Source organism: Micromesistius poutassou (assembly GCF_964030765.1).
Source record: "Micromesistius poutassou genome assembly, chromosome: 3".
In the NCBI taxonomy this organism is placed as follows: Eukaryota; Metazoa; Chordata; class Actinopteri; order Gadiformes; family Gadidae; genus Micromesistius; species Micromesistius poutassou.
Genome location: NC_140273.1, coordinates 11,174,771 through 11,199,188, shown reverse-complemented (window position 1 = coordinate 11,199,188; position 24,418 = coordinate 11,174,771). Strand labels below are relative to the sequence as shown.

Genomic DNA, 24,418 nt, shown 5'->3' with positions numbered 1-24,418 from the left:
CAAAAGAAGGTCCGACCTGAAACAGGGTGCACACTGTTCTAGTGAGCGGTTTGTCGTGCATTTCCGTAGGAGCTCATCTCACCACTGGAGTCTTTGAGGATGTCTTCCAGGCGCTGGGTCATCCCTCGGACATCCGTGTCGTCTTCCTCGCTGCTCTCCACGCGTCGGCGGATCACCTCCTTGATCCTCAGCAGAGCCCCCAGCAGGTGATCTGAACAACAGCAACCACATCATACAGTCATCCACTGGACACTCATTCACTGCTTAACAGGCAACTGCCGGGTCTGAAATTAGACCAGTGATAACCAAACCTTTAACCAAACCTTCTTTATGGGTTTGCATAACTGCTTCCACAAACAATTAATTCACGCCATTAACATCTACCTGCAATAAATCTATGTCCCAGTGAATGCACCACACAGTGATAAGTCTTTCATCGTGGCTATAAATAATTCTGTTTGTATGTATAGAGACCTTTCTTAAAAGATATCTGCATCTTTAAGAACCCTCCAATAACCCTGTATGCATATCTCAGTGGACCCCAAGTGGGGTTCAGACCTCCCAGGGTTGGGAAACACTGCATGAAGAACTGAAGAGCCATCCATCCACTATTCAAGCCTGAATTCCTTTCTTTCACTTCCTGTAACACTCTTTCGCTCCACCCTCTTTTTTGGGGACATTCTGCATTCTTTTCTGGAACCCCGACACACTCACACAATCGGGTACTAGACCAAGTAATCTTGTAGATTGGTCTTATCGCCAGGAGCTCACACACACACACACACATAGATAGAGAGAGCATATATATGAATGAAAGCGAGTGAAAGAGAGCGGTAGCCACACACACACACACACACACACACACACACACACACACACACACACACACACACACACACACACACACACACACACACACACACACACACACACACACACACACACACACACACACACACACACACACACGACGTAGAGTTAAAAAGAGGAGTCAGAGAGGTAGTTGGTTACAGAAGTTGAAAGAAAAAATGTGGGGGAGATGAGGAGTGTTTGAATGAAAGAGTGAGAGGAATAGAGAGAGAGAATGAGTTACGGCCCACACAGTGATGTCTCATGCCAAGAATGAGCACCACAGAGAAGAAGGCGGAGCCAAAACTAAAGCCCTCACCGAGCGCTAGAGCCGGAAACGGGGAATGTTTGGAATGTAAAACTACTGAAGAAGAAAAAAGGAAATGGGCCAGGGCTCACATCTACTAAAAAGGGTCGTCTGAAGCCAATGGGACAGTGGGGGTAATTTGCAAGCCAGGGGATCCTGATTGGAGGATAGTCAGAGAGGTAAAAACCAGCAGAGAATGAAAGGGAAATACCCTCTATGGTTATCCAGCCCTAAAGAGACTTCCAGAGGCTGTTCAGGAACTCCGATGGGATCTGGAGAAACCAGCTGGCATTCATCCGCCGAGACGCTCCAGACGCTAACCTCACAGAGAGCTTCTGTTTTCACAACATATAGAGACGAATAACCACAAAGAACTACTCAATCAACTGCCATCCCCCCCTCCCCTTCTTGCCACCTGTCCCTGCTCCAGTCTAGTGCCAGTTTATATCATGTACAATTAATTGGTACAGTGATAGATATACAATTGTCCCCTTCTCCACTCCACACCCTTCAGCTTTCACATTAGTAAAGTTCCTCTGTTCTCTAGCAGTAAAGAGGTGCGCCCAACGAAAGATCCCAAGCCCATAGAACAGAGTAGTCCTTTGCAGCTATAATTGATATTTTACAGACAGTGTCGAGAAGGTGTCCCGCCTGCCTTTCTACTTTATCGCTACAGTTTGTTGATCCATGCCCAGGTACGCTACACAGTGTTCACGCTAGTTAGACAAACTGGACTTTGGGGTCGAGCGTACTCAGATCCGGTCCCTGATGTGAAAGCGCCCTAGGAGAAACATGGAGGGGTAAAAGACTGAAGAACTCCGATATGGTGTTGAACCAGCTGCAAAGAGAGTGAGAGTAGAAAACCCTGTAGTGTTGGGATAGGATTTGGGTGAATCGAACGGGAAAACGATTTACTGTGGTGGTGGTGGTCCAATGGATCGGACCTGTCTAGTGAGGTTGTACCTACTGGAGGCCAGATCCAGATTCACACTTAACACCCCCCTTGTTTAAATAAGAATTTTGTGTTTCCAGGTTGGACCAGGCTCTGGTTTGTGTTGGATGCCAGGTTTGACTGTGATGAAAGTCCAACGTGACGTCCAACGTGATGTTATCAGGTTTCTCCTCAAATAGCCTACCCTAATTACACCAGCGCCAATTACAACCTAATAATAGTTCATATGGGGCGGGTGTACAGAGGAGCGCCATTGAGGCATTTTCATAAACCACCCAGAGGGCTGCCGTTGATGTGTTGCTCTGATTGGATGTAAGTCTATACAATTGCAGCTATACATTTTGGTGCGCAACTGTTGATAAGCCCCCTTTGGAAATGAAGGACATCAGGGTCAAAGGAGGACAAACCTAAATGGATAGTTTGAAGAACAAACCAGCAGGAAATCAACAACATAAGATTAGCCTGGTCCAACTAACCGCCGAGGACAGTTAGTCATGTTTATCTCTCCTTAAGTCTTGCCTCACTCAGGTTGCGATCTGAGTGAGGCAGTTGCGATCTGGACCTATGATATACAGTCTAGGGTCTGGACTCAAACATTTCATGCAGTAAGCCATACGTTTAAGGGCATTACTTTCTACATGCATGTATTTTTGATCAGCTGTTTTGTTGTGTGCATATATGTGTACGTGTTATGATTTTAGCTGGCATGTCCCTGCAGGTTTGGAGAGGATATGTATACAGTCAATCTAACAACCCAGGTGGCTGAGTGTGGAAGTCTTCTTTATGGCTTGCTGGACATGTGGGAGGTGGGCTTGTGAGTGACTTGAGCCAGGGCCTACTCATTGTCTGGTCATTGTGTTTCATTTAGATTTGATTTCATTTACCATCCAACCTAATGGAATAACACTTGCCTTGTATATTTGCAACAAAAACAAATGTGGATGTTGCCTTTTTTCATTGCATCGCCACAAGTCTGTGTCAAACAACAAGTGGGTAAAACAGGACCAATCCAGTCATGAAACTATGTTGAAGGGTCTTATTCATCCAAGCTTTCAGTGTTGTTGAGCAGAACACTTTATTCTGGGATGAAGAGGAGGTCGCGGTGAACCTGATGACCCCACCGCCAGGGGCTTACTGTTGGTTTTTATGGGTGGCTTTCGCTTTTGTTAATTATGACAAACCCCCTTTTTCCCCCCTCATCTATCCAAGGACCGTAGCTTACATAACATAAACTGCAGTGCTGTGTTTCTTTGAGAAGTAAGGTCTTTCTGCTGGCTAGTTTCAATCTAATTCAGTTCAGTCGTGTATGGTTGGCAAATACATGGAATGTAACATTTAACAGCCTGCTTTTTAACTCTTTCAAGTATCATGGGATCTTCTCCAATTCCATCATGTCGGTGGGTGGAAAACATTGACACATTAGAAATGATCACTTCCCAGACCAATAAGCACCAGAAATATATTTTAAAAACATATATTATATTCCTAGGAATGGTGTCAAAACAAACGGGAAAGGTTCCAAACCAAATGGAAAAACACTACCAGAGCTCACTGATCAAAATAATAAAACCTGCAAATTGATAAATCATACAGAGACATTTATGTGGTTCTTTTCGCTATTTCAGGTTTCGCTTTAAACAGGGTTATTTAATAAATATACAGGGCTCCAGAGTGCGACTAATTTGGTCGCACATGCGACCAAAATATTTAAGGGTGCGACTAATAATTTTTTTAGGTCGCACTGGTGCACCTGACGCTGCCCGGGTGAAAACATCAATTTCCTTTGCATCATCTCTATGTGTTCTCCTGTGACCGAACTCACACTCGTGGTAGGATCATATCGTGGTCTAAACCAATAAGAGAAAGAGCTCGGTTGGCTCTTTGCCTCTGATTGGCTGTGGTCTTGTTCACTGCTTGTGTGTGTTTAAAAATTGCAAGCAACCTAAGTGCCAGAGTAACTTAAACGGAGAAAGAAAATAAATGTGACAAAAGACGAGGGAAAATGAAGCGAGGTTGAAACTAACTTAAAAAACAGCCTACTGAGTCTGGACCCCATGACACGCACAAACTTAAACACGCAATAAACGGCAGGCGTGTTAAACAACCCAGCTGTCCTAAAGGACAGCGCGGATCAGTCTATCTCCTCTCCCTCTCTAATTATTGAACAAGCTTACAAGGTAGGTTGGATTTATTGGGTTGTTTAACACGCCTGCCGTTTATTGCATGTTGCACATTTGTGCGTGTCGTGGGGTCAAGTAGCTATTTTAATGTTTTGCGTTATCATTAATAAGCACATTTTTAAATTTAAAACATGATCATTGCACACCGGGTTTATATTTTTTTTACTTTTGTTGGTAGGACCACGAGTCTCATGCAGGCCTTTATTAATCTGTAACCTATATGTTTAGAAACATATAGGACAGCGCGGGTCCGTCTTCCATCTCCTCTCCCTCTCCCGCTGTCAGCCAAAGAGCACCATCACCTGTACTGTCAATCATCTCGGCCCCATTCATTGTGACCCGCGCCCATTCAGAACTTGTAGTTGTGCATTTTTGACGCGTCAAATCACCGGAAGTGTATCGGTAAAGAGATTTACTTTTTAATTTGGAGTTAGTATATTCAATTGCAGCAAAATAACCTATAAATATATGATATATAGTGTTGGAGCACAATGTTGTTTTATAGGTGAATAACCCTTTAAGCACAAGCCCTTTTATTTGGAAATGTTTTATTTTGAAATGTTCAATTCCGGCTAGGTGAAGCACTTGAAACCCCTAAATTTTTGGGTGCACCTAAATTTTGTGCTGGTTCACCTAAAAAGAAAAGTTAGGCGCACCAGTGCAACCAATGCAAAAAGTTAGTCTGGAGCCCTGATATAATCAAAATACATTAAATCAATTAGGTTTGTAATACGATGTTAGATTCCTCTAATTAGATTAGCGTTTCTAGCCACCATAGCTGAGGATAAGCAGACCCATGCTAAGCTGATGGAACTGTTAGCCAGGCTCCAGCACAGAGCATGCTGATGCTGGTGGGATATCCACGAATGCTTCGAGAGAATAAAATGCCATGTTCACTCCTAATTGGCATGCTTCTTCTTCTAGGTTTTTATGGTGGTTGGCAAACAACATTATGGTGCATGACCGCCATCAACTGGAATGGAGCGTGAAGCAGAAAACACTCATTCATGGAACGCCAGACCAACGCAGACCCTCAATTGTATTATGAATGGAACCACGTGCGCATCCGGTACAAGCCGGTACGGCCCGTGGACGCGGAAAGTATGTTCAGGCCTCAAACTAGCAGACACTGACCGTACTCCTGGTTGAGGCCCCATAGTTTGATCTTGTTGGCCTCGTGCTGAGCCTTCTTCTTCAGCCTGCATGCCCTGAGAACACACACACACACATCATAAATAATAAGACCGATATGAAAAAATATTAAGATACAAGCATTAACATAGTAATGTAAACAAAGAAAAGGATGAAAATCATTTTAATGGCCTTTTTTTTTTTAATCACAAAAAGCAGAACGTTAAAAATAAACAAATACAGATCCATGTTTCATAAATGCTGCTTCTTATGCAAGCCAACACATTTAGCCTTACACATGCACACGGTTTGGCAGATGAACTTTCACCCTCCAACTCATTTCCTCATCATTCTCTTCCTTGTTCTTAGAGCGTCAAGCTTGGCAAATATTTGCTATGAGTAAGCCTTGTTTTGATTACAATTCAAACTGAACTTTGTCTGCCCTCCAAAACCCTCCCACACAATGCACTTCCTTTTACTCAATGAGCCCCATCACTCAGAAACAGCAAGTCTGCGTGACTTTGCTCTTCTCCCTCTATTAAAGGACTAGCAGATTTTCTCTCTTCGAGAACAACATTCCTATGTAATGACCAAGCAACCTTCTCTCCTAGTAAGTGCATTCCTTTTGGCGGACATAGACAGCCAGATAAGATACTGTTTTATGGAAACAGATTATCATACGATAAATATCATATTCTTGCATAGGTTATTAAATCCATTTCAATGTTACCATGACGCACAAACTCCTCGGATATTATACTATTTGAACTCCTTCAAGGAAGATGTTATAATAAAGTAAACATTGGTAATAAAGTTAATCTCAATAAAGAGGTTTGCAGTACAGTACACATAGATTGAGAAAAATCTAACAATAATACATTTAAAAGTCCAGCGACCAATGTGGCTAAGTTAGCATGTTTCTAGGCTGGGAAAGTAAGCGTAGCGCTAGGTTAGTGCAGCTGTGCTACGGTGCGTCATTAAGCACCCTACCTGGAGGCTAGCTTGTTCTTCTCCTTGCGGGAGCGAGCGCGGGCGACGGCGGGCAGGTCATTGACAGGGCCCATCCCGTCGATGGCGGCATTGAGCTTCTGCAGCTGCTCGCCAATGCTGTGGAGCTTCTGGGGGTTGGGGGTCAGGTCGCTGGCGTCCGTCTTCCTGGCCTTGCGACGCCCCTTCTTCCCTGCAGGTGACAACGGGCAATTTAAAATATGTAAGCACTCTCAAACTAAGATAACAAGTGAAAATGTTACGTGACATCGAACATACTGCCTAGTGTACCCTTGTTGACCTGTGGGAGTCATTGGATGCATGATTGGATATCACCGTGTTGGTGTCGTACCGACAACATCATCGTTAATGTTGCTAAGGAACCATCAAAACAACATGATTGCTCAGCTGCAAAGATTGGCCCCAGAGCAACAATGGTCATGATGCTGTAGGAACCGCACCAACCAGGTGACATCAGATCGGGTGTCATTGGATGGTGTTGGTGGGCGTCATGGGGACTAGTCCCCGGTGGCGTGCTCACCCTCTCTGCGGTACAGGGTGCTGGGCAGGGTGCTGGAACTCCAGGAGAGCGACCAGCGCATCTCCCCCGCCAGACGCTTCTTGGCAGCGGACTCTCGGGCACGCCGGTACTCCCAGAAGCACCGGCGCTTCTGAGGGCGCTCCCCACTGGGCTTGACCGCTAGCTCCTCAACCTCTGGAAGGATGGACACACGTGAACAACACATTACTTTCCAATACTTGCTATGGATGCACTTTTTCATGCATGCACAGCCTATCCCTGCCTCCATCAATCCATTGCTTTCCATTCTAAAGAATTTGATTTACATTCATGTTTAGTTCTTGTGTGTATAGTTATTTTTGGTATATCTGGCCTGGTAACATCAGCCCATGGACAACAGATGCAAAATAGCCATTTTGGTTAATTCTGACACATTGACATTTTCATGGTTATTATTGTGCACTGTCCACGTCTAAATAAACCTTGAATAAAATTAAAATAAAGAAAATCAGGGCATTTAGCAGACGCTTTTATCCAAAGCGGCTTACAATAAGTACATTTGTCAGAAGGACACCAATATTGCTATTGGTACAGTAAGACTGTTCATAGAACCAAGTGCCAAGCCCTACCAAATGTTAGGTTTACCCATTCCCAGTACACAACAAAGACAGCTAGGATAAGATGTTACACAATGCCAAGTACTATTTTTAAGTGCAAATATGTACAACATACAATAAGTGTGTAACCGTTTTTTACAGTTTTTACTGTGCATGTAGAAGCACTTTGTAAAGTTTGTTTTTAAAAAAGGTGTTATACTGATAGTTTACTGTTATAAAACATAATTATGACCCCCTTACATGGCGTTAGGTGTTCTTTTTTCATGTCTGAAATTACTTAAAGTGATTAGCTGAGGACAATATGTACTGTTGTTGTTATTACAGTTGAGGAATGACTGGTAGAACTCTAGATTAGTAGATTGTGTGTTGCGTGAGGATGCCTTTGCAGCTAGGTGACAAACCTCCTAGATTATCCTTCCCCTGCGCCCTAGCTAGGCAGTAGGAAGTAGGAAGAAAACATAGGTAGAACACAGAACAAAGAGCTTAGGTTGAACCTTGGCTGAACCCTGTGCAGCTTTTTGTTCCCAAGGTGAATGTATAAACAGTACATTGCTGCACTGATTCCCAGCCAGTATAGGCCTGAGCTCCATGAAATATTCAACCCCCCATCTTTTAAAAGGAGACAACGTCAAACCATATTCACAGTGCATCTGGTTTTAAGAAGCTTGAGGCTACAAGAGTGTGGAAAATCTAAGAGGGGAGGTATTTACTAATTTATTCATTTAATTGCAGAGGATAAAGATGGTAACTGACGACTTTCTGAATCATCCAAATGAGATCTCTCCCCAACAGTGTTATTAGAGTAATGTTTATCCCATCTGCTCGGACTCCATTTAACTCAAATTCTTTATGGAATATATTATTAACTGTAATAGATGTGAACCATTTAAATCACAAAATATGCCCACAAGGTCATTTTTCAATTCAATTAATTTCCACGCGTCAACATGGAATTTTCCATTTCCTTTCATTTATCTAGACCACGGTAAAATAATTAATGAAAAGATATTTGGTGAAGAAGAGCCCCCAACAAATGCCTTAGGATATGCAAACGCAGTCATGAAATAAATATTTATGGCTGGAATATCATGAGACATTTTACGTGAGCACATTATGAAACACATTTCTCTCTCTGCAAGGTCATCCTTCTATCATGGCTGCACAGAGGATTTGGAACGGGAACGAGAATCATTTTTGATCGCATTTGCTTGCCTCATCTATCAGACAGCGACCCACTTTAAATACGCAGAGCTAAGGCCAGCATCATGCAAAGGGCTGTCTTCACTCAGCATGACATCTCTCTCTCACACACACACACACACGAAAAAGAATATATATCACACTCTGAAAATCAAATGCACACTTGACTACACGATCATAAACTACAAGAGACGCAGTACACAACATCATCGCACGCACACACACTACAAGTGAAATTACACTCCCACATGACAACACACACACGCACACACTACAGAAGAAATCACACACACACACACACTACAAGATAAAACACACACGCACACACTCACACAGAGACATTTCCTTTCATCACCAATCACAGACCAACTTCTACTGCTTCTGGCTGATACCAAGGCATAAAAAGAGTGAAGACATTAAAGGAGGACACCCAGAGTTCATCTGACGCCACCGGCGGACGCCCTCTGGAGACGCCAGTCCGGCTCCGCCAAGCTCCTCCAAGCTCCTCCCAGGATTACGCAACAGGCAGACTGCAGTCTGTTGAGGCCATGCCTGGTCCTGGGTGTGCACTGTTGAGGCCGAGACCATGATAATGAAAAGTAATGCTTCAGGTATGTCTTGGCTATTATAGCAGGCCACGTTAGACAAGAGCACAAGCCCAGCTTAGAGCCCGTTCCGATAGTGCTTGACCTCCATTTATCTTGAATGTGGAGGGTTCAATATTTTCCAAGGGAGTGCTATGGTTCTAGGGGAATCAGACCAACCCTACGTTTACAATCTAAACCTGGAGTCATACCAACCAATTCATCCAGTTGATTTACATTTACAATCTAAACCTGGAGTCATACCAACCAATTCATCCAGTTGATTTACATTTACAATCTAAACTGGGAGTCATACCAACCAATTCATCCAGTTCATTTACATTTACAATGCCACGGCCTGATACCAGCTTGCGGTTGGGAACTCTGCTTTAGGGGGTTTCCATAAATGTCATTGATAAATCCGAGCTACTGTCTCTCTGTTGCTATAGTGCCTGCTCTTTCTTTTCGGTTCACTCCAGAAACACCTTGGGCTACTGGTCATAAGACCGCTGCACATGCTGGCCTCACAATGGAGGACCACAATGGAGTCTCTCCATCGTAGAAACCTGAGCTACAGCTGCTGAGATGCCACACAACTCTGTCCGGGAGGCAAACCCTTTCACGGTCAAATTAAATCTTCAAATCTCAAACCCATACAGTCGGGTTCACTAGTGTATTTTAGAGCAAAGATATAAACCAACAACAAAATGACAACCCCCTCATTTGCTAGACATATCTTTCTACTGAAAGTCTGTTTAATATCCGAATGAATAAAAGACATCAGATCAAGTCTGAAGTGTCTGCGGATGGTCCAGTTCAGACTAGGGCTCTGAGGTATCTTCTAAGATGCCTAAACGAGAACCAAAATACCATTACCCCACCTTCAAAAATGCCTCATTAGGTGCCAAGCACAAAGTGCGAGGAACCTATTGTAATTGTTAGTTTTATTATTATTATTCCGCCGCGTTTGCATTACACAGCCTAAACCGCTCGCACGCTTTTTATGAAACTTACTACAGCTGTAGAGGCTGAGTCAAGATTAACAGAGAGCAAATATCACACTGATTGGCCTAAAGGTGGCACTATAGCAACAGTCCCAAAAATGCAAAATTTGAACAAGCATATCTCGTAAACGCTTTAAATTACAATCATGAAACTTTGACCTCACATGCATATTCTCATGATGAACAAATATGCCTCAAGAACCTATGACTTCCGGTTTCCAGATTTGCCGCCATTTTGAATTTTGTTAAAAACACTCAATTCCCTAAGGATCCTAGGTTTTTTTACTTAGACAAATATCCTTTGGCACATATCATCTATGGACCAATGTCCTTAATCTGACATGAAAGAAAGTCTGTAAAATAAAGAATAAAGCACCCAGGAGCCATTGACTTTTAAAAGGGGTGTGGTTTAAAACGCGAAAAGAGTTAAATGCTCATATCAACATCAAGTTGGACTCCTATGATCTTGACTCCAATACAAAAGTTGTTCAGAATCAAATTATGAACAAGGTAAACTCGACATATTTTCAAATGGGGCGTGGCATCGAAATGGGCGTGGCCTGTCACTAAAATCGCCACAATTCATAGACGCAATGTTTGATTTGAGCGAGACCAACACAGTGGTTGTTGGGGCCCAAATTTCTAACTGCTCAAGTAAAATGAAGTTGATTGAAAAAACAACATGGCCGCCAGAGGCTAAAAACCGCGAAAAATAGTTAATTGCTCATATCAACATCAAGTTGGACTCCTATGATCTTGACCCCAATACAAAAGTTGTTCAGAATCAAATTTTGAACAAGATAAACCCAACATATTTTAAAATAGGGCGTGGCATCGAAATGGGCGTGGCCTGTCACTAAAATCACCACAGTTCATAGACACAATGTTTGATTTGAGCGGGACCAACGTTCACACATGCATATCCTCATGCTGAACAAATATGCCTCAAGAACCTATGGCCGTGTCCCAATTCAGGGGTTGCATCCTTCGAAGGATGCAGCCTTCGTAGACCGCGTCCTTCGAAGGATGCAGCCTTCGTAGACCGCGAAGGCTGCATCGAAGGCCGAACGAGCGTTGTGGAATGGGACGGTCTAGCCTACGGAGCATTTCCGGATTGCGCAACCAGCCGTTAACGTCCTTTACCTTGCGTGACCACGCACCGCTCCTGTCTCCTAGCAACCCTGACAGCTGCGGTTCAAACCGGACAGTGGAGGAGATACAGTGGGGCAAAAAAGTATTTAGTCAGCCACCAATTGTGCAGGTTCTCCCACTTAAAAAGATGAGAGAGGCCTGTAATTTTCATCATAGGTATACCTCAGCTATGAGAGACAAAATTTAAAAAAAAAAATCCAGAAAATCACATTGTCTGATTTTTAAAGAATTTATTTGCAAATTATGGTGGAAAATAAGTATTTGGTCAATATCAAAAAGGTCATCTCAATACTTTGTTACATGCCCTTTGTTGGCAATGACAGAGGTCAAACGTTTTCTGTAAGTCTTTACAAGGTTTTCACACACTGCTGCTGGTATTTTGGCCCATTCCTCCATGCAGATCTCCTCTAGAGCAGTGATGTTTTTGGGTCTTCGCTGGGCAACACGGACTTTCAACTCCCTCCAAAGATTTTCTATGGGGTTGAGATCTGGAGACTGGCTAGGCCACTCCAGGACCTTGAAATGCTTCTTACGAAGCCACTCCTTCGTTGCCCGGGCGGTGTGTTTAGGGTCATTGTCATGCTGAAAGACCCAGCCACGTTTCATCTTCAGTGCCCTTGCTGATGGAAGGAGGTTTTCACTCAAAATCTCACGATACATGGCCCCATTCATTCTTTCCTTCACACGGATCAGACGTCCTGGTCCCTTGGCAGAAAAACAGCCCCAAAGCATGATGTTTCCACCCCCATGCTTCACAGTAGGTATGGTGTTCTTTGGATGCAACTCAGCATTCTTTCTCCTCCAAACACGACGAGTTGAGTTTTTACCAAAAAGTTCTATTTTGGTTTCATCTGACCATATGACATTCTCCCAATCCTTTTCTGGATCATCCAAATGCTCTCTAGCAAACTTCAGACGGGCCCGGACATGTACTGGCTTTAGCAGGGGGACACGTCTGGCACTGCAGGATTTGAGTCCCTGGCGGCGTAGTGTGTTAGTGATGGTAGCCTTTGTTACTTTGGTCCCAGCTCTCTGGAGGTCATTCACTAGGTCCCCCCGTGTGGTTCTGGGATTTTTGTTCACCGTTCTTGTGATCATTTTGACCCCACGGGGTGAGATCTTGCGTGGAGCCCCAGATCGAGGGAGATTATCAGTGATCTTGTATGTCTTCCATTTCCTAATAATTGCTCCCACAGTTGATTTCTTCACACCAAGTTGCTTACCTATTGCAGATTCAGACTTCCCAGCCTGGTGCAGGTCTACAATTGTGTTTCTGGTGTCCTTTGACAGCTCTTTGGTCTTGGCCATAGTGGCGTTTGGAGTGTGACTGTTTGAGGTTGTGGACAGGTGTCTTTTATACTGATAAGGAGTTCAAACAGGTGCCATTAATACAGGTAACGAGTGGAGGACAGAGGAGCCTCTTAAAGAAGAAGTTACAAGAAGTTACAGGTCTGTGACAGCCAGAAATATTGCTGGTTTGTAGGTGACCAAATACTTATTTTCCACCATAATTTGCAAATAAATTCTTAAAAAATCAGACAATGTGATTTTCTGGATTTTTTTTTTACATTTTGTCTCTCATAGCTGAGGTATACCTATGATGAAAATTACAGGCCTCTCTCATCTTTTTAAGTGGGAGAACTTGCACAATTGGTGGCTGACTAAATACTTTTTTGCCCCACTGTATATGGAGCCAGAAATGATCATTTTATTGGTTATGTTTTATCTTTTATTGGAGGAGTGGGAGAAGATTCACCGCCGGAGCCGGCGGGTGAAGAGGAAGAGAGGACGTTGGCTTAACGTTAATTAGTTTAACGTTATATGTCTAGCGTTAATGTAATTGAACTTTGACAATAAAGTTACATATTTAAAATGGTCCCAACCTTACTTTTATATAAAAAAATGTTTTTACATAGTTTTGTCATTAAATATGTATTCGCTGCAGCTGCTGCTTCCGCTCTCTCCGCGCCATTTCTGAAAAAACGCGCAATGAATGTTGGGATACGTGGGGCCGTGAAGGATGCATCCGATGCGTCCTTCAAATCCGGGAAACGAAGGCTGCATATCTCGGCCGCATTCGAAGGACCCTTCGAAATGGGACAGCACTTGACGCGCCGCTGTGACGTATGCGGTCTTCAAATGCGTCCTTCGAAGGATGCAACCCCTGAATTGGGACACGGCCAACGACTTCCGGTTTCCAGATTTGCCGCCATTTTGAATTTTGTGAAAAACACTCAATTCCCTAAGGATCCTAGGTTTTTTTACTTAGACAAAAATCCTTTGGCACATATTATCTATGGACCAAGGTCTTTAATCTGACATAAAAGAAAGTCTGTATAGTAAAGAATAAAGCACCCAGGAGCCAATGACTTTTAAAAGGGGTGTGGTTTAAAACGCGAAAAGAGTTAAATGCTCATATTAACATCAAGTTGGACTCCTATGATCTTGACTACAATACAAAAGTTGTTTGGAATCAAATTCTGAACAAGATAAAGTCAACATATTTACAAATAGGGCGTGGCATCGAAATGGGCGTGGCCTGTCACAAAAAACGCCACAGTTCATAGACACAATGTTTGATTTGAGCGGGACCAACTTAGTGGCTGTTGGGGCCCAAAGTTCCAACTGCTCAAGTAAAATGAAGGCGATTGGCAAAACAACATGGCCGCCAGAGGCTCAAAATCCTCAAAAATCCTCAAAATTTAACTTAACGTCAAAAGTCAGGGTTAACTTAACCCAATCACCATCAAACTTGGGATAGTCAAAGGTACATGGGTCAAGGTGAAACTGTCCAAATTGTATCTAAATCAGCCTAAAGTTGGCGCTATTGCAACAGTCCAAAAATGCAAAAAATGGTTTATTGGTCGGTAGGGTTAGGGTTAGGTTTGATGGTTTATTAGTCGTTAGGGTTAGGTTTGATGGTTTATTGGTCGGAAGGGTTAGGGTTAGGTTTGATGGTTTATTGGTCGGAAGGGTTGTATTGGTCTGCTCAGGCTTGGCACCGTAAAATGCTGCATGCAGCTTTAATTATTATTATTTATTTTTTTTAGGTGCCAAGCACAAAGTGCGAGGAACCTATTGTAATTGTTAGTTTTATTATTATTAGGGACTGAGCAGGGTACCTGCAAGGAACCTATTGTTATTCTTGGGATTATTATTATTCCGCCACGTTTGCATTGCACATGCCCTACCGATCGCACGCTTTTTACGAAACTCACTATACGCGTAGAGGTTGACCCAAGATTAGCACACAGCTAAAATTACACTGATTGGCCCAAAGGTGGCGCTATAGCAACTGCCCAAAAATGCAAAGCACCCAGGAGCCATTGACTCTTAAAAGGGGTGTGGTTTAAAACGCGAAAAGAGTTAAATGTTCATATCAACATCAAGTTGGACTCCTATGATCTTGACTCCAATACAAAAGTTGTTTGGAATCAAATTCTGAACAAGATAAAGTCAAGATATTTTCAAATAGGGCGTGGCATCGAAATGGGCGTGGCCTGTCACTAAAATCGCCACAGTTCATAGACGCAATGTTTGATTTGATCGGGACCGACGTTCACACATGCATATCCTCATGCTGAACAAATATGCCTCAAGAACCTATGACTTCCGGTTTCCAGATTTACCGCCATTTAGAATTTTGTTAAAAACACTCAATTCCCTAAGGATCCTAGGTTTTTAGACTTAGACAAAAATCCTTTGGCACATATGTCTTCTTGTGTCTTCAGTGTCTTCTTGTGGCCTGTCACAAAAAACGCCACAGTTCATAGACGCAATGTTTGATTTGAGCGGGACCAACTTAGTGGCTGTTGATTGTCAATTGGCCAGAGGCTCAAAATCGTCAGAAATCATCAAAATTCAGGGTTAACTTAACCCAATCACCATCAAACTTGGGATAGTCAAAGGTACATGGGTCAAGATGAAACTGTCCAAATTGTATCTAAATCAGCCTAAAGTTGGCGCTATTGCAACAATCCAAAAATGCAAAAAAATGGTTTATTGGTCAGTAGGGTTAGGGTTAGGTTTGATGGTTCATTAGTCAGTAGGGTTAGGGTTAGGTTTGATGGTTTATTGGTCGGTAGGGTTGTATTGGTCGGCTCAGGCTTGGCACCTTAAACGCTGCTTGCAGCTTTAATTTTTTTTTTTTTTTCATTCTGGGGCAGGGCTGCCGGCTCACCTGTAATCTCCCCTGCAATTTACTTTCAATATACAGAAGGCAGGTGTGTTGCATCAACCCTTCAATCAGTCTCTTGCACTCTTTCGGTTTTAAGACACCGTTACAAACCAATAATTGATATACAGTTCAAAAGTACACTCATAATTATTTAGCTTGATCTTTGATAAAAACATAATCCCACGCCACATACCGAATCATAACCAGGGATATAATACACTGTCTTCACCCCCAAGCTCGATCCAAATATGTGGCCTAGGCAAAAACCCATTCAGCATGTCCCCTTCACAACACCACACAAAGTACCATACTCCGGCTTAAGTCATCATAGCTAGGACAATAAAATAGAAAATGAAATTGATCTTTTGTCACGTCCAATTCAACACACGTTTGTTACTTCAGGTAAGCCTTTTAATCTATCCATCTCAATAGCCAGAGGCAAGGTAACAGTGCACACATGTGCTGGCTTAGCTTGACTCTGTGTGACCCACTCAGCGTGTTCGCCCAGGCCAGCCGGGCTTTGCTTCTGCGCTACCTATTGAAGTTGCATCTTTAACCGGTTGTCTTGAATCAATGGCGTTTAAAAGCAAGGCCCTCCTAAACGATGTTTACTTTTGCACTGTTGTTTGTAGCCATTGTCATGGATTCACCATGGCTGTTGTCACAATTTTGCTTGGCATATTTTTTGAACAACAGGCAACCGCAACCCCCTTGCCAAATGTCTCGCTATCTTTCAAATAAATAATAAAGCATGTAATATCATGAATTTAATTAATTTAATCAATGTATTACTTACTGCACCATTAACAGAATGGTGCCTCCTGATGTTAAGACATGTAATTCTTGGTAACGAGTATAAACCCTAAAAAGGAATAGTAAATCATAGACGTGATTAAAACAATGTCAAAGTGCTGAGTTTATTATTCCTTTAACACCACCCCACTCTTTAACAACTAACACCATCCATCTCGTTCTAGAACAACTGACAAACTCCATCTCTATGATAGCATATCACTGCCAGAAGTCTCAAGAAAAAAATGTCTTAATGTGCGTGTACAACTCATCTCAGCTCGCAATGCGTTTTCCTGCTCGCTGGGATATCTTTTCTGCTTGCGTGGTGATCATCTTTTGGGACTATATTGGGGGGAGCCAGCCATGGCATTGTATCCCAAATCGTCATTAGTTACTCCTAACAAATAACTATTGTATATACACTTAAATACAGATATACAAACAGCACTGATATATTAGACTTCGTTAGACAATTGTCGTTACACTAAATAATTGTTAGACTATCTACTGCGAGGCAATATTATCAGCCTTTTTAACATTTATATTTCCTGGTCTGATGATATTCTATATAGTAATGCTAATGTTCAAGGCGTGCCATGGTTCACTGCGCCTTCAGATCCTGCATTTATTCATGACATGCATAGTTATACGTTTTGTTAACAACTGCAAGCTGTCTACGTTGTAAGGCTGTGCTTTATTGTTCTCTAAAGCATGTTCGGAGACGTAAAGAGGCGTCGACGTAACCGTTGATGTAAATCACATTCAAGGATACAATGGCCAGAGCTGGCTCCGACTTCTTAATGCCAAAAAGATAACCACCGCACAAGGTTGAAAAAATTTCAGAGCAAGCAGGAAAAAACACTATGCGAGCATGAATGCAAAGAGAGCATTTGTGCACAGGGGGGAGTAAGTTGCATGCAGTTTCACTTTATTTGCACACTCAATTAATGATTTTTTTCCTCGTCATATTATTGCCCTCACAATCAGAGAAATACTGTATGCGAGTGCAGTAAAGGTACTCGCAGTAATATTTTTTGTGTATGGATGTGTTAACTTAGTAGTCATTTCTGCTTGCCATTTTGGCAGTAATATGCTGCCATCTCAATCCAAGACATCATGTCACCCTAGAATGCCTACTACTGTCAAAAGTAAGGCAAATGCCACCATGAAAGTCCCATAATACATCGCTACGCGGGTGTAGGGCCCATATGGTGAGAATATAACTGAAAACATTCTCCAGGCCTAGTCTAATTATATGCCGTGCGGTGGACATGGAATGTATATCAGTGCCTCTGGGATGCTTGTCTAGAAACATCTGATGAAACATTCTCTCTGAAGTTCAGCGTGTGGACTGGTAGCCCGTATAGAGACAACCCATTCTCTATTGTAGCGTGGTGTCCTCATTACTTCAATTCATGCTACCAGAGAGTTCTTGTTGCGGGAAGATATCACAAACATCCACGTACATATCGCTGATCTTATAGATCTGTTGTTCTCAGCAGTACAGCATGAATTATTTAGCTGCTCTTGGCTGTGCATCACACAAAGCAAGCCAATTTAAGACTTTGAGATCTGCAAACTTGGCATGGGCGGTTGCCAATAATATATATGTATAGCCAATTTATTAAAATGATGAATCGAAAAAGAATCGCTGGATTAATTGACTTACTTTACTTACTACCCTAATTCTCATACTTATAAGGGGGGATAAGGTTAACCATCGTCTGAAGTTAAAAACCAGCAGATGTACCATGTTTTGTAGCCAAAGCAGATATAAATCCTACTCACCACACTCTGACTCAGAAGAGCTGGAATCCTCCGCCTCCACAGCTGTTTCCTCCGCCCCTTCCTCCTCATCCTCCTCCTCCTCCTCTTCCTCCTCCTCCTCCTCTTCGTCTTCCTCATAATCCTCCTCCTGCTGCTGCTGCTGCTGCTCCTCTTCCTTCTCCTCCTCCTCCTCCTCCTCCTCCAGTCTGGGTTGACTCATGTCCTGCCCCACCTCCTCCTGCTGCTGGTGTTGTTGTGGGGATCTGAGCGGGGTCTGGTAGGGCGGGACCTGGGCATCCTCCTCAAGCCCAGTCGCCAGCTCTTCTCCCTGGGTCAGGGAGTAGTTGTGCTCCTCGCTGCAGAGCTCCAGTCCTGGAGCTCCCAAAGAGGCAGAAACCTCCTGCTCCTCTGTCCCCTCTCCTCCTCTACCTCCCCCTCTTTCTTCCTCCTCTTGTTGTTGTTCTTCTTCTTCTTCTTGCTGCTGCTCCACCACCTGGTACACCTCCACGTTAGAAACCCTCTCCTCCACCTCCCTTCCTCCTCCAGGGTACAGCTTCCTCTCCGCAGTGCATCGACCCCCGTCGCCCCAGTGATCCCTAGCGCTGCGCGTCTCAGTGGCGTGGGTCTCACCAGCGATCCCCTTCCTCCTCCTCTCCTCCTCTTCCTCCGAGCTCCGCCCCCAGCGGCCCAGGAGCACCGCCTCCTCCTCCGTGCCGGCCAAACCCCCATCCACCCCCAGGCCTGGTTTGGCGTAGCGGGCCATCTCGTCCAGCTCTGACACATCCCAGTGCTCTGGGTGCAGGTCCTCGCCGAAGCCCCCGTCGTCCACAAGGTCGCTGAGCAACTCAAAGGGCCGTTTCCGTGGCATCGCTGGGGAGCCCAGCATCAGCAGCACACTCTGGATAAAAGGGGGAGTGATAGCCAGAACATGCAGAATGGTGACAAACATAAAGTATGACGTGAATTGGCATAATTACAGAATTTACAACATATTCCCTAAAATATTGGGTTTTTTAATTATCTGCTGCCCAAAACCCCAATATTAAATTTAGCCTCCGATAAAATCAATTACAAGTGATAATATTTAGCCGTCATGTAGTGATGGAACAGTTGGGCGGCTAACACCTCAGCATGACCCACCTGGTTGTACTCCGTCCGGCCCCCCTGTGGAGACATGGCGGGGGGGTAGGGGCTCAGCAGGCCCCGGTGGTTGCTGTAGGCCTCACCAAACGCCGGCTCCAGCCCGTTCATGCCCGGCTGGGGTGAGGGGACACACACGCATAATTCAGCTTGGGTCACAGAAGCTGTGACATAATTACCCATAAAACCAGGCTATAATTCTCTCTCTCTCTCTCTCTCTCTCTCTCTCTCTCTCTCTCTCTCTCTCTCTCTCTCTCTCTCTCTCTCTCTCTCTCTCTCTCTCTCTCTCTCTCTCTCTCTCTCTCTCTCTCTCTCTCTCTCTCTCTCTCTCTCTCTCTCTCATACAGCTTTGTTTGAGGTTGTTAAAGCAACAGACACTAATCGTCAATGGCTTTCTTCAGTTAATTTTTAAACACACCTTTCCATGTTTTTTTGAGTTAAAGTGTCGAACTGCCGTTTGCCGGCTAGCTGTATTCCTAACGTGTCCCCAGACACTCATCATGTGTTGACCTCTTTAGGATAAAGTGTCCTACCTGAGGCATGCCAGGGGCGAGGAGGTGGAGGCGGGGGGGTGTGTCAGGGTGGGTTCACGGAGCGCCAACGCTGTACACTGTTCTGCTGGGGGGGGGGGGGGGGGGGGGAAGCATTTTTTTAGTTTATTATTCATTTAAAAAGCGCTAGACAGTGTGTGAGTGTGTATGCGTATGGTACGTACGGTGGAAGGAGGATGTAGCAAGCTGGTCAGGGGGGTTTGAGCCAATCGTAGTGCAACAGTGTGAGGGTGTTCAACGCCCTCTGCCCATGGCCTACCAGTCAGCTCCCGTTAACCTGAGGAGGAGGAGCAATAGAGAGGGGGGAGGATAATGAGGGAGAGGATAGAGTAGAAGAGGAAAGAGATTTACAGCTACATTTAGGGCAGAAAAGAGTGGACAGCTTATGAAGAGGAGGGAGGAGGAGGTCAAAAGATTGTGACTTCAGTGAAACGTGATACAAAATGTTTCTCTTGCAAATGTTAATGTGTGTTATGCTAAATAAAGCACTTTTGTCCTTTAAAAATACATGTTGCATGACATTAGACAACAGGTAAACAAACATGATAAGATGTACCCTAATTCTTAGCAGACAGCCTAAAGTGAATTATTGCCCACCATCTCTTCATAAACGCACAAAGACATTGTCTGTTCGTCCATTCGTCTGTGTTATTAAAGAAAAGGGAAGGACGGTTGTAAAGAGAGACAAGCGGAGAAGAAAGTGCAGAAAAGGGGTAAACCAGAGTTGAGAGAGAGGACAGTGGGAGCAGAAGAGAGGCGGGGCGGATCAGAGACTAGCGTAAATAAACTGCAAGCCTGCGTGTGACGGTGCTGCTGATGAAACCCAATGCAAGCAGAGGATCACCAGAGCACTCAGACCAGAGCCATGAGAAGCAGAGGAGGCCAAAAGAGTGAACACGTGCAGGGTCTGGTCGTTTGGGAGAACAATGCTGTGACATGTTTGTCTGCTTGTGTGACTGCATGCTGGCCAATAGGAATGAGGAAGTGAGAGATGGCGAGGGAGGGCAGCGTCTAGGCATGCAGGGGCCTTGGCACACAAGAACGCCCGCTACCATGCAGACGTAAACATTCGCCGGCATCTACTTGGTGTGTTGTCGCCGCAGTAAGGCCACTTTGGCGACCATAACGCAATGTAAACATTCACATCGGCCTGTTGGCCTCGAGTCAGAAACCGTGTCGAGCAACACCACAGAAGGATACTTCAGAGGGGCGTGGCGTGGAAACAAAAGCTTCCTGGTTCTACTTTGCTGTACCATCTGCGATGCATTCCCCCTGGGACCCAGACACAGTCGTCTTCAAAACGCGCCCCACAAAATGGACTCACTTCTAGACATAGCCAGAATTAAACAGAACATGACGAAGCCTTGACATTCGGTTGTGTTGTTCAGCTCCTACATACTGTGAATCTGAACAATATTCATACGCTTTAACATGACAAGGAGATGCAATGACACCCAGTGGGGATTGGCACATGAAGAGACCTATAGAGACACATGCAGAGCAACAGACACTTTTACAAGGGAGCTGTTGTGTGTGGAGTTGATGTGACATAACCACGGCCCAAAGGTTAACTGCGGCTCATCGAGTAGAACAACAAAAACCACCGTCACACGTCTCCCATGAAGGCCAAAGTTACTATAGCACTCAGGGTCATTAGCTCCTTGTAACCTCCCCATATGGCTGGCTGAAGCCACTGTAAACACACCTGTCCTTCTGGGAAGCGCATGTCCACACAGCTGTGGGTTGAGACCAGTCAACAGCATGCTAACAACCCTGAAGTATGTCCTGTGGGTATGGTACACAAGTATTTGTGGATATGGCTGTGCACTGTGTAAAGTAAACCAACGTATGTACATATATACACACAGAAATGTGTCGTGCACTGAGTAGAACACATTCATACAGAAACCCAAAAACCCAGCACAGGAACTCAAATTTGTTCAGGGGTTAGTTTGGGTACAAACTGTCCGCTGCCTCGGCGTGTTTAAATAGCAGACAGAGTGGGGAAATAGAAACGGGCATTGTGTGAGCTGAACAAAAGAGTCTTCCAACCTCCTCACCCTAAAGCTCTCTATAGTGGTTCTATAGGACGAGCCTACTATACCACAAACCCTGCTCCGAACAGTAACGACAGACCCGTAACCAGCCTTTAAACACGTCGTAAGAAACATACTGGAGTATTGATGCTTATTTGGAAACAACCTTTGAAGGGATGCTTGCAGCAGGGCCAGGATATAAACGTTGGGACCTTTGAAAATACACGCTCCACTGTTACTTTACTACATTTTTAGAAACACAATTCGACAAAAACAATCAGATGTCCAGCACTGGAAGTCCGTACATTGGACGACCATAATGGACTCTGTTGGCAGCACGCTATGAGTGGAGCAGCGTGGAGTGGTCGCGCGTGGCTAACCGACCGAAGGGGGGCTAGAGGGTGGCGGGTGGATGGTGGGCTGTCTGGGAAGCCAATTTGCAGAATTTAGATATTATAGAGGTTGCACAAAGCATCGTTTTGTAGAATGCCCCTTTCCGTCTAAAAACCAGAGTGCATCTGGCGCCGCGTTTGCACATATTGGCTGATCTGGAAGAAAGGAATAGGCTACACACTGTCCTCTCCGTGTCCTTGCAGCTGGCAGACAAAGTAACAAGCATATCTACGTTCCGATCCTAGTCATGTCCAAAAGTCGTCCCTAAACTGTTCTATTATTAGGTTTTTTTGTTTTTAAAATAAATAAATAGACAACTACCAGGCTAAAAGCGGTCCAGTGTACACAGCTGTACAGCGCGGACCGCTTGATCTAAAGAACCGGAGAGAGAAACGGTACCATAGCCGCGCGACCCGCATGGCACACGCGGGCGAGAATAGGCACGACACGGGTTCGTCCTACGTCTCAAAACATTGCCCAAATGTTACCACAAATGTTTAATTGCATCCATACCATGTACTCCCGCGATCCGTGGTATCAGGTCCAAACAATCCCAGAGCTCCGATTGCGAAGACAAAAAAAAATTGGGGCGCAGCTGGCGCTGCCACCGGATGTCCAATATTAATACTTAATACCGCACACCGCCAGAGAGCAAGGTTTGGTAGCGTCTCCCACCTCTCACAGAACACACTGGGCAGCCGCAGATACACCGCTTCCCATGGATTAAAACAAGCACAACACTTGAGAGGGAGACGCCATGAAGTGGGTTAACACTTTGTCCCCGTCCCCTTTGTACCCACAGGTGCTGCTACTGCGCAGTCCTAAAAGCAACTCCACACGTTTAGAGATGGAGATCTGACGTCCAGCGGCCGACCGTTGCGTTTGCTCCAGTGCGTAAACAAAGTTGGATTCAGTTGTCAGGGTGACGAATGAGGTGGAGAATGCAGTCGCCGAGTGAGCGAACAGCTAAAGCTATACGATATTATGGAAAAGCCGAGGTCGTCGTCCTGGGAGAGACCTCCATGCAGGCTCTCTCTGGCTCCACTGGTCAAGTGTAAAATGTCCGCCTCGGCCAGTCCAGATGCTGTTATACACAGAGGTAGTAGCAGGGGTAGCGCACTGCCAGGTGGCACATACTTTACTCCATGGAGGAAGTTCGCCTTGCAACAGCCGTATGTCAAGCCTTCCATCAGCTACATGGGAAAATGGGCCAAAACAAGACTTACACGTGTTTTAGTTTCGGTATGTCGTGGATAAAACAAACCCGACTACTGCGGGGTAACTGTTGACATATTTTATGCTAGTTCCCTACCATTCAAGGCACCAAGTTTTCGATTTGGAGACATCCTACGAAACATTCAAAATAATAACCTCTCTTTGCTCACTGATGCCTGCCTGGTGTCTTCAGTGTTATTTCACCAAGGGAGAGAGAGAGAGATAGGGAGAAAGAGAGGGCGGGGAGCCGCCAGTAAATATTGTTGGTATTTTGAGTGCGTGTGTGTTGTCTGAAGAAGTTGTAGTTGCGCGTCTCTGGTGTCGACACGTGAGGGCGTGGGTCGCCACTAGAAGAGAAAGAGACAATGAGAGGCACTGACCTGGTGATAAAACGGTACAACTGTATCAGGCGTGGAAAAAAACAACAACTAGTGCAGCTCTGTTCGGGTGAGGGCATATGAGTTCACGAGCAGCGCTTGTTGTAATTCTAGTGGAAGCGGATATGGCGTCACATGGGCGGGTCCACGTGACCCTGATTTAAGGACAACATAAAGAGCGCGATAGTGAACCCGATGAACTCCGCTAAATGTACAGTACAGTCAAATTTAAGTGTCTGCTTTAAAAATTCTTAATGTGACTTTCTTTTTTGTTTGTATAAAAAAGGACTTAAGTAGGACTGAAATACGCGTGTGAAGTAACAATAGCTGTATAAAAGCATCACTATGTAACTTTTAAACTGAAGCTATTTTACCAATCATCTAACCTTATCTAAAGGTAGGACAGAAATCATTTGTCTGGTCTACGTTTTCCCCCTTACAGAAGGATAACTGTCGTCCGGAAATCATACTATAACTATAGGTACAA

The 24,418-nt window shown here is 44.4% G+C and overlaps 1 protein-coding gene across 4 annotated transcripts in view; it reads right to left on the bottom strand.

Moving 5' to 3' along the window:
* Window positions 1-24,030, bottom strand: part of LOC311341217 (uncharacterized protein) — a gene marked incomplete at its 3' end in the record, with an annotated part of 30,534 nt that extends 6,504 nt beyond the window's left edge. The window contains exons 1-9 of one of the 4 annotated variants that reach the window (XM_084466113.1): window positions 23,935-24,030; window positions 20,075-20,187; window positions 19,893-19,977; window positions 19,360-19,476; window positions 18,241-19,117; window positions 6,948-7,121; window positions 6,410-6,599; window positions 5,423-5,496; window positions 83-211 (exon numbers count right to left, since the gene is read on the bottom strand). In XM_084466113.1, coding sequence (XP_084322239.1) covers window positions 83-211; window positions 5,423-5,496; window positions 6,410-6,599; window positions 6,948-7,121; window positions 18,241-19,117; window positions 19,360-19,476; window positions 19,893-19,901 — 1,570 coding nt within the window. In that variant the 5' untranslated portion in view covers window positions 19,902-19,977; window positions 20,075-20,187; window positions 23,935-24,030. Of the gene's footprint in view, window positions 1-82; window positions 212-5,422; window positions 5,497-6,405; window positions 6,600-6,947; window positions 7,122-18,240; window positions 19,118-19,359; window positions 19,477-19,892; window positions 19,978-20,074; window positions 20,188-22,852; window positions 23,348-23,934 lie in introns of those variants that run through there. The other 3 variants (XM_084466111.1, XM_084466112.1, XM_084466114.1) reach the window with 3 other exon arrangements.
* Window positions 24,031-24,418: the final 388 nt, after the last annotated feature.